The 11,410-nt window shown below is 31.4% G+C and overlaps 1 protein-coding gene across 1 annotated transcript; it reads right to left on the reverse strand.

Moving 5' to 3' along the window:
* Positions 1 to 7,636: 7,636 nt before the first annotated feature.
* On the reverse strand, positions 7,637 to 10,479 carry LOC110883962 (receptor-like protein EIX2). The gene has a single exon (XM_022131628.2). The coding sequence runs from the start codon at positions 10,190 to 10,192 to the stop codon at positions 7,637 to 7,639; it is 2,556 nt and encodes an 851-aa protein (XP_021987320.1). The 5' UTR covers positions 10,193 to 10,479.
* Between the last annotated feature and the right edge of the window lie 931 nt (positions 10,480 to 11,410).

The raw sequence follows: 11,410 nt of genomic DNA on the forward strand, positions 1-11,410 counted from the left end.
TGGTTCATGTAGATGACTCATTCCTACAAGTGGTATTTGTTGGTTATACTTCCAAGTGGTATTATTTGTGTTTTTACAAGTGGTACAGAGATTGCTTAACTGCAAATGGTAAATCAGGGACATTAAGTTGTACTTGATTTACTACATATATGATTGATGAACAAGATGATGAACCATATCTCCATACTTAACAAGTGGTAAACTTACAAGTGGTAAAAACAAACTCATTTTCCGGAAAAATCATTTTGATTAAAACAAACTTAAGTGTTTTGAGATCTAAATGAGAAAATGGTTTGTGATAGGGGGAGTTCTGATTGTTTATGCATGGTGAATGGTGATTTGATGCGATTCGATGTCAGTTGTTAAAGTTTTGTACAGTTTGCTTAGTTTTATGTTTCAAGTGGGTCAAAAACTTAGAAAGTTTTCAAATTTCCTTAATGTGTTTGCATTTTAGGGGGAGTAGAAAATTTTCAGAAAATCCAAAAACATTAGAAAATTTGAAAAAGACAAAAACATGATAAAATCAAAAATGAGTTTTGTTGTGAAAAGAGGAAATGATAGTACATCAGTGGACTGTCACAACATGCTAAAGAATTGGAGAGTTAAAAATGTGATAAACAATGTCACTGCAGATGTGTCAGTAGGTTTTTACACATTTAGTAAATTGTAACGAGATATAAATCTAAATTTCAAACTTGCTTGTTCTGTGGGTTAACAACTTCTTGGATATATAGGTAACCCCTGAAATCTTGTTTGAAAGGTCCCTTATTCTGAGATACTAGGTCTTTATGCTCAGTGATATCTGGGGTATTATCCCGGGACTTCTGCTGAATGGAAGTTCTAACCTAGTCCCCGGATAATGCTTTCCGCATAAGCTTGAAACATAGCTTCGCCCTCAGCAAGCTGATGAAACAATAAAATTGATAGTCGTTGCTGTTGTAATTAAAAGATCCTCTAAAGGGGACACACCGAAAAGTCGAAGCCGTCATCACTCTGCGTATACGGAAGTATCGACCTGAGCTCTCACGGCCCTCGCATTTAACCCCTGAATAGATATCATCTGTGGTATACTCACCTGTAAGACTGAATATTGGGATCTGGATACGGGAGTATATTCAAGTAGTGGGACACATGGATAAGTTCAAGAGCTTAAAACATTAATATCATATCTCGAAACAGTTGAACTTTGTGTGAAAATTTAAGTGGACAAATATACTGACAATCTAGGTGAATTGTTTAGAACTTAAAATGAAATAAAGCTTAATGGTGTTGGTGACTTGTCTCAAAAACTGATATGATCCTCTTACACGAACTCACAAAAATATTGTTTGTAAATATTTCTTTACTGCATTTCATTTTTTTCTTTATTTCAAAATCCAAAAAGATTTTCAGTGTGTTTTAGCATAAAATTTCAGAAAACTCAAAAAGATTTTTGACAACTGGTATTGAAAAGCTGATTTTCAAAATTCTGAGTGCTAAACATGATGAGTATAATTTGTGGGGGAGTTTATGTTTAAAACTGATTATTTTTTATCAAACCTTCAAATGGTTCATCAGATTGATATGAAAAATCAGTTTGTTTTAATTTTGAAAGAGAGTCTAAGTTAGTGCAGGTTTATGTGTTTGAAATATGTATGTGAGAGAAATTTACTTTGAGGTAGAGTTTTTGCAGGATAAGATGAGCCAGGATATTTGTTCCTGAGATCTGAGCTAGATGAGAGCCAGGTTCCGATACCTGAGGACTCTGATTGGAGGTAGCCAGGCAACGATCTTGGAACATGAAGAGCCATGCTGATTGATCTTGAGAAGCTATGAGATGGAAAGCCAAACAACGATCCTATAGCTGATGATGCTGATAAACTGAAGAAATGCCAGCATATCGCAAGGGAGTATGAAGACCTGCGAGAAAAGATTGAGAGAGTGAAGCCCAGAGACAGATCAAGACTGAAGATGTGAAGACTCGACACTTAAGACTCGTCAACATCTGAGGGGGAGTCTGTTAGTGCATGCATCTGTCGACTTCGTCTTGTATCGAGTCTTAGTCTTAGAATGTTAGATTAGGGCACGTTTTACGAGAAAATAGGAGAATGTATGTGTTTTAGTGGATGATTTCGCTCATAGGGCATTAGGCAGAGGTTTCGCCCATTTGAACATGGTGATTTTGCTTTTATGGACATCATGTCCATATGAGCAAAATCTAGTTCCTATAAATACCCTAAGAACGAAATCATTTGGACGTCTTCTTGTTTTCCATACCGAGGTGCTGCCGGTGTGAGATTTGGTTGTAAACACTGCAATATCAATCAAAAGCAAGATTTAAGTGAATTGCTAGCTATTTCTACGTCAGTTACTTGTTTTCCGCACCTGCAACTGATCAAAACTCCTCTGATAGACTCGTTCGGGTCAGAATACGATCCTACAATGTTGCTAGCTCGGAATGAAAAGGGCCATGCTCCATGTGAATGGCCCCATAAATTTAAGAGATCCAATTGTGTTCGGACTACATCTCCGGTGAAAACAGAGGCAATTTTGCTTGGGTTTCAGGCAGTTTTGCGTTTGCTCCATATCTCCGTTCCATTTTGTGAGTCAGTTGATGTCGATCATTGAACGATAGTGGGACCCTCACATGTTAGGCATGTGAGGGAAATAAACTAAGATAATTTACTTGGTTAGTCATAAAGGATTAAACCAGCAACAAAAATAAACTTAAAGGATGTTTTTAGCAAGTTTTAAACATTAAGGTTGAAACCTGCAAGTTTGAGGAAATATAAAGGACGTTTTGTACAATTTACTTGCAAAATAATAAAATAAGGATAAGTATAAAGATTATATTAGAAGATACATATAAATATAGAGATATAGCTATAGATAAACGTCGACTTATAATATGGGATAACTTGATAAATTATTTTAAATAAACATAGATATGTAGTGGGAGAACTAAAAAATAAATGATTCTCATATCGACACGTGTCCATCAATTGGTTTCTTTTATTATATGTATAGATTTTATTCTTTAAAATTCATAACTTTTTCTAAATATCCACATAGTACCCATCCAGTAAACTTTAAGTTTAAAATTTTTGTTTTTATAAAAATAAAAATAGTATTTGACTCGTAAGTACATTTTAGAGTTTTAACTTAAATTGTTAAATTTTGGTTTTTTACAAATATAAAAAAATATATTTTTATAAAACTTCAATAACTGTTTTTATAAAAAAAATAGGATGATAAGAGTTTATATCTTTATTAACTTTATATCATACTAAGTTCAAATTTTTAGTTCCTAACTAATCTTATCTATATGTGTCTACTTTTAACTTATAATACCTAAAATTATGCAACATAATCTACTACTATGTATCTAGTCAAGTTGGTAGATAATTCTTTTAGAACTGACTAATATTATCTATAACAATATAGTTGAACTTATAATTCCTATAAATTTGTAACCCAGTTTAGAATTTATCTAGTAAAAATTGTAAATTTCTGAAGTATTTTATTTATATTACTTGTTAAAAAAATGTATATAAAATAATTATTTTTTTATTAACTTTATATCATAGTAAGTTCACTTTTTTAGTTTAGCTTTAAAGTTTATTACTTTATTACTTTTTAATTAAGAAATGTAAATTATTATATTAATATCAAAGAATAACTACAATATTTTATAATTTCAGCTTGACTATATCTAACTGCAATATCTATTTATTGCAACTTTAGGATATTAACTTATATAAGTTCAGTTGACTTGTAAATTTATGGTATTAACTTTATTTTGAACTTTATTAATATGGTTAATAACAAGATAAAGTTCAAATATAAAATAAACTTTATTCGTACGTCTAGGTCAAACATAACAACTGAAAATGAAAATATATATATATATATATATATATATATATTTATATATATATATATATATATAAACACTTGATAGATTTCATATTAGACTGCATGAAATCTGTTTCGCTTCTGAATTTACACTCGACGTATTTTTAATTGGGTTTTCTGGTTTGTGCTTGAATCGGCAGTATCTTCTAAGTCCTCTTCTTTGTCATTGTCCTTATAATCGTCTAAATTAATAACCTTCCATTAAGAGAGTCTCTTGGATCTCTTCATTTGAGTCTCAAACTTCTAATCCCTATAAATGACAAAAAATTAATACAAAAGTTAAAAAAAGATTAAATAAACCTTAAAATTACATCTTCACTAAATTCACATTGAAGATTAGACTTGTATGGACTAAACATTGCACCATAAGAAATAATATCAATATTTTTATCACCATCATCCTGCAATAAAACACACATATAATAACATAACGAACATGTTAATATGAAAGATATACGCAAAAATTATACTTAAAAACCCGCATAATCAATACCTTAGAAGCTTGTTCGACAAATTTGTTGTTTAAATTGGCATGTTCATCATGCAATTGAATCTGAAAAATCAAATAAGTTAACATTCACATAAAAGTAAATAAAAGAAAAAAAATATTCACTGCTGCGATATAACAAAACTGACCTTTCGCCACAATTGAATTCAGAACTGGATCCATTTTGTTAACTTTGTTTAGCAATAGATATAGGAGTGTCCTGCTATATTTATAGTAGTAACTATAGAAGTGCATTAGGGTTTAATTTTAGATTTGCCACCCCTTTATTTAGGAAGTTTGTTGTGGTTAGTTTTAAGTTTTTATAAGATATATCTAACTATAGATATTAGGCAGTTTTAATAAAATAAAATGTGACACATAATATCTTCATTTTATGTTATGGTACTTTTAATTCCTTTTGTTTTTGTTTGCATAGATGGAGCCCATCTTTGTAGATTAGGCACATTAGATCACAAGTATTAATTACTTGTACATTAACGCATTATCGACTTGTACCTTTTAATCCTTCCGTCGATATGGAACAAGACAACTACCGAAACATCGACAAAAATGTATAGGTCGTCATGTTATCTTTGGATTTTTTTTAAACAATATAGTTTATAAGATATGTCAATAATACGTAAAAAATTATAAATTTGTTATGGAAGGGTGAATTGTAACTAATTATCTATAATTTTGTTAAAACTTTAGGGATTTAAGTGTAATAATTTTAGAGGCTAAAAAATAAATAATGTTTAAAAGACCAAACTACCCTCATTTTAGGGGTCTTTTTATAAATAAAGAGGGGGAAAAGTCCTTATTTTTTGGGTATCTTAAAATGCCCCCCCCCCTAATGCATTATAATATAGTATAGATAATAGTGTCATAATCTAAGGACAATTATCATGTCCCGCATCATATTCGCTGCGGGTCGGGGTATGACCACATAGAAGTACATCAAAGAGCTAAGGATACTACAGAACAAGCATTATCTTCTTATCTCTCATCAGAGCAAAAAAGCACAACGTGGTAACAGATGCCTTAAAAATATTAATTTTAACAATAGTATTAGAAGGAAAAGCAAGCATTGAATCTATCTACTATAATAAAAGAAACCATGTTTTGGACACGTGTCATTCATTAAAGGTATCCTCAAATTTATACTTATCTTATATTAACTAAATAAATAAATAATAAATCAATATTAAATCTTATCATACTTTAATAAAATATTATCCTCAAATCTAAATTGTTAATTTAATATATTTTTAAAACAAATACCTCTCTTTCATACTTATCTTATATTAAATATATAAATAATAAATTAATATTAAATGTTATCCTAATTTATTAAAAATATAACTTTTTTATTATTTGATATACAAAATCTATACATATAATAAAAGAAACCAATTGATGGACACCTGTCGGTCGATACGAGAGACATCTATTTTTTAGTTTTCTTGTCATATATTTATGTTTATTTTTATCTTAAAAATTACAAGTTTTAAAATAATTTATCAAGTTATCCCATATTTTAAGTCGACTTTTATCTATAACTATATCTCTATATTTATATTTATCTTCTAATATAATCTTTATACTTATCTTTAGTTTATTATTTTGCAAGTAAATTGCACAAAACATCATTTATGTTTCCTCAAACTTGCAGGTTCCAGCCTTAATGTTTAAAACTTGCTAAAAACATCCTTTAAGTTTATTTTTGTTGCTGGTTTAATTCTTTATGACTAACCAATTAATTATCTCAGTTTATTTCCCTCACATGCCTAATATGTGAGGATCCCACTATCATTTGATGACCGACATCAACTGACTCGCAAAATGGAATGGGGATGTGGTGCAAACGCAAAACTGCCTGAAACCCAAGCAAAATTGCCTCTGTTTTCACCGGAGATGTAGTCCAAACACAATTGGATCTCTTAAATTTATGGGGCCATTCACATGGAGCAAGCCCCTTTTCATTCCGAGCTATCAACATCCAATCGGAGGAGAGATCCAGCCTGCATTTCGCTGAATATATGCCAAACAAGCCATATTTGCGGGTTGATAGCCTCACGTTAGTGCTGTATGTGAATTCAAATTGAAAAGTGCCTATCATTTTTTGTAATTGTATTCCTCTTTAGTTTTGATTACTTGATTGAGATTACATGTATTAAGTAGGGAAAAATAAAAGCTAATATTTAGGTACAAAGCAATGGGGGAAAGAAGAAATAAGTGGATTTAATGGACTTTTGTAATACACAAGTTTATAACCTAATAATAGAAAAATAAAAAAAAAACAAAGTAAAATGTTCTAATATGTAAATACTATATCAAAGTTCTTTTTACCAAAAACGTATTTTGACGACTGTGTGTGTTAAATGATTACATTATATTTATTAAAGCCATGTAGTACACGTGCTTATTCAACTCATGTTATACGTTATACACGGGTAATTAAAGATGTAACTTTTTTATTATATAAAAATATATTTAATCAACCCGTGTAATACACGGGGTTCTAACCTACTTATATTTATTAAACAAGTCTAAAATGCGGGGTTTTGAAAAATATAATTTTTTTATTATTTACTATACAAAGTTACATTTATATAACCCATGTAATACACCATGTTTTTAAAGATATAACTTTTTATCATTTGCTATGTAAAATTAGATTTACTCAACACGTATAATACAAAAGGTTTTTAAGGATATAATGTTTTTATCATTTGATAGATTTTTCGACCCAACTATACACGAGTTTTTTTAAAGATACGACCTTTTTAGTATTTAGTATACAAAATTACATTTATTTAATACGTGTAATACAAATGGTTTTTAAAGATATAACTCTTTTTTAGATCTATTCAACACTTGTAACTATACGGAGCTTTAAGGATGTAATTTTTTTATTATTTGGTAGATTTATTCAACCCGATTATACACGGCTTTTTTTAAAGATACAACATTTTTAGTATTTAGAATACAAAGTTACATTTATTTAATCTGTGTAATACATATGGTTTTTAAAGATGTAACTTTTTTTATTATTTGATATATAAAATTACATTCATTTAACCCGTACAATATACGGGATTCAAAAAAATATAACTTTTTATTATTTAATATATAAAATTACATTTATTCAACCCGTGTAATACACGGGGTGCTAACCTAGTATATATATATATATATATATATATATATATATATATATTTATATATATATGAAGTACTTGCATTACAGTGGATCTATAAAGCTTCTCTTCCTCTCTTCATCTTGTTAACTCTAACCACGACGGCAACGTGTATCTTGTACATGATCCCCTCAGCAAACATGAAAAGCTTATGTCTCCACTGCTTCTTCAACATCAAAAGCACAATAACACCCCAAAACCCTGTTGCAAAACCAAACATTATGTCCACATAAAACCATACCTTGTTGGGCTCACCAGCTACTTCATATTTGTTCTTGAGTGTAAAGGCTGGCTTTTCATGATTGGAATAGTTATTAGGAAATGGAGGTCCACATAGGTGCAATGGAGCTCCACATAGGTCTTTGTTCCCCGCATATATTGATGGATCAATGAGGGTTTGCAGTTGATTTCCTGTTGGGATTTGCCCCGACAAGTTGTTATTCGATAAATTCAAGTGGCTCAAAAAAGTCAAAGCTGCAATGCTTGATGGTATCGACCCGTTCAGCTTGTTTCCTGAGAGATCCAGAGAACTTAATGCGGTCATGTTTCCAATGTTGTCTGGAATGCCTCCACCAAGATGATTATTGGACAAATTGAGACCCACCAATTCCTGAAGTGCAGTTAACTCTACAGGTATTTCTCCAACAAGTTTATTGCTTGATAGGTCCATGTTAATGAAAAATTGCAAGGTTTTCGTAAATTCAAGAGGAATGCCATTCAATACCTGAAGCAATGTCTCTTCAGATGATTCAGGTCCATAATCATCAAGAGAGTGAGCCTTGTTAAACAATTCTCCTAGACAATGAGGGATGTTTCCTATGAAGTTGTTGTGCGCAACATCCAAAATTTGAAGCTTTAAATTTTTGCATAGAGATCTAGGAATTCCACCTGTGAAGTTGTTTCCGTGTAACCTGAAAATCACCAATTCTGTACCTGGAATCCATTCAGGTATTTTTCCACATAACGCATTATTACCCAAGTCCAAGATGCCTAACTCAGAGAAATCCAACAGTCCTTTAGGAAATTCACCACTAAAGTTATTGTCATTCAAGTTTAACAATACCAATGGTAACATTTGTATAAAACTTGGAATGCTACCACTCAGCCTATTTGAGCTTAGCATCATGACTTTCAAGTTTTGCAGATTTTGAAGACAGTTTGGAATTTTCCCAGTTAACCTATTCCAAGAAAGATTAAGATATTCCAAATCTGTCCTGTTGCACAACTCCGTTGGAATTGACTCATTGAAAAGGTTATTCTGCAAAAACAACCCCCTAAGTTCTTCGCCATCATAAGTTCCCCCAATAGGAAGGTTAGTCAAAGGCCCGCTAAGGCTGTTGTGAGATAGATTTATGAAAGGAATGATGGGCATCTTTCGCAACCATGTAGGAAGAGGTCCTGAAATGGTTGCATTAGACAACACTAAACTGATAAGTTTGATCTGGTTTCGAAGCCATTGTGGAAATCCATTTGTGATCTTGCAGGAAGTCAGATCAACACTAATCAATTGGAATGGGGGCAGCCACTCAAGTGAAACATTGAATGTTAACTTAGTGTTGGAAGCTGCATTCAAGTGCTTCAACATCGAAAGGTTAGAAAAATGAGCTTCATAAACTACTCCTTCCAAAGAATTATGAGAGACGTCAAAAGAATGGAGTTTAGAGAGTTGCCCAATTGAAATCGGAATAGTCCCACTTAAGGAGTTTGAAGACACTGAAAATGAACGTAATGAAACAAGTCTTCCAAAGGATTCTGGAATTGAACCGTTCAAATGATTATAAGAAAGATCAAGTTTTGTAAGGTTTCCACTGAATGTAGGAATGGGACCCGTCAACTTGTTATGAGCGACATTTAATACTTGTAATAATCTTGATCTTCCAAAGGATTCTGGAATTGAACCGTTCAAATGATTATAAGAAAGATCAAGTTTCGTAAGCTTCCCAATGAATATGGGAATAGGACCCGTTAACTTGTTATGTGACAGGTCAAGTTCAGTGAGTTTCATTGGGAATGTCGGAATGGGACCCATTAACTTGTTGTTAGATAGATCTATGTATTGGAGGTTAGAAAGGGTAGTGAATTTATGGGGAGTATGAAATATGTGTGTCATTGTGAGGTTACAGTTTTTTAAACGAAGCTGTAATAAAGAAGGAATCTTGTAAAGCACAATATCAAGATTTTTTACTCCATTAAGATTCACATTACTCAAGTCAATATGCTCGAGTGACGAAAGACCAGAAATCCAATTCATATCATGAGCGATCAACCTTTTGGAATATTTGTCTGAACTAAGATCAAGGATCTTTAAGTTGGAAAGATTTCCAATGTGATGAGGAATAATACCAGAAAAGGCAGAATACGAGAGATTGAGGTAAGTCAGCTCTTTCAAGGATCCAATGAACTCAGGGATCTGGCTTTCTTGAAAATAATTGAAACTCAAGTCCAAATACTTCAGATGCCTCACTTCTCCTAAAGAATGGCTTAACTCTTTACTTTGTAATGAATAAAGACCATCAGGTCTAAGATGAAGACTTACAACATTTCTAGTGACACCATCACACATGACTCTTTCCCAGCTGCAACAGTCATTGCCAACCCATGATGACAACATATCACCATAATCTCTCACACTGTGTTTGAATTTGAGAAGAGCAAGCCGCTCATGCTCAATACAAGCCACTGTGCTATTTATATTGCGAGCCCCCAAACACTCTGGTTGCAACCATAATAATAGTTACAATAATAAATTGGAGCCCCAAACCCCACTGATTCCCCATTATTTAATCCCACAATCCCAATTATGCTAGAAAAATGAGAAATATAAAAGATGGATTCTTAGTTGAAGTGATGGGTTCTTGAGAATAACAAAACTAGTCCATTTATAGATCTAGAAATGAATAGAAAATTAATTATCACCATGGAAAACTAGGAAGTCAACACGGCAATTTTTTTTTCCAAAAAACATTGGGCCCCTCTGTTTATCTTTTTCTTCACGCAAAGACTAGAAATTTTAACCAAGTCCCTGGAAATTTTAAGGAGTTTTTTTTTTTTTCTAAAATGGTGTTGGTGGAAAAGTTATTTACCAAAATGGGTGATTTGAAAAATAATTATCAAAATGGATGTTTTTCTATATTTCTTTAGTTTTAACCAATCTATTATAATTCTTGTATTTTATTTAATCAACCTATCAAAATTGTTCAATTATATAAGAAATACATAACCATAACAAATTGTTCTACACGTAATCATAAAATCGGAGTAACTACTTAGAAACACCTCACAAAGAAACCAAGCTGGAGAAAAATGTCTAAAAATGAAATCCACAGGGAAACAAGTTGAACGTAAATACGTAATATACTTGATGCATAGGCTATCTGTTACATTGTGTGCATGTAATGTTCCTGAAGTTGCACATTAATTTTTAAATACTAATACCTCTCATTTACTGTTCTAATTTAATATTTTTGAGGGTAATTTTTCATTTCTGCGTGGTTTATTACCAATTCAAATCAAAACCCATAATATAGTGTTTCCTAAAGTTACATAAATTTTATTAACAACCAATGGGCAAAATATTTATGAAGATTGATTGGTTCGTAATTTCATTGGCCAACTCAATACTTATTATTATTATTATTATTATTATTATTATTATTATTATTATTATTATTATTATTATTATATATCAACTTATTTTAATGGTCACAAACAACATTTATTTCATTTGGTTAATGTAAACATGAACACATGTCTTGTTTACCAAAAACAAAACCATGTTTGTGTTCGATTATTTGTTCGATTAAAGTTAAATAAATGAACATGAAGGTGT

The sequence above is a fragment of the Helianthus annuus genome, chromosome 10 (genome assembly GCF_002127325.2).
Source record: "Helianthus annuus cultivar XRQ/B chromosome 10, HanXRQr2.0-SUNRISE, whole genome shotgun sequence".
In the NCBI taxonomy this organism is placed as follows: Eukaryota; Viridiplantae; Streptophyta; class Magnoliopsida; order Asterales; family Asteraceae; genus Helianthus; species Helianthus annuus.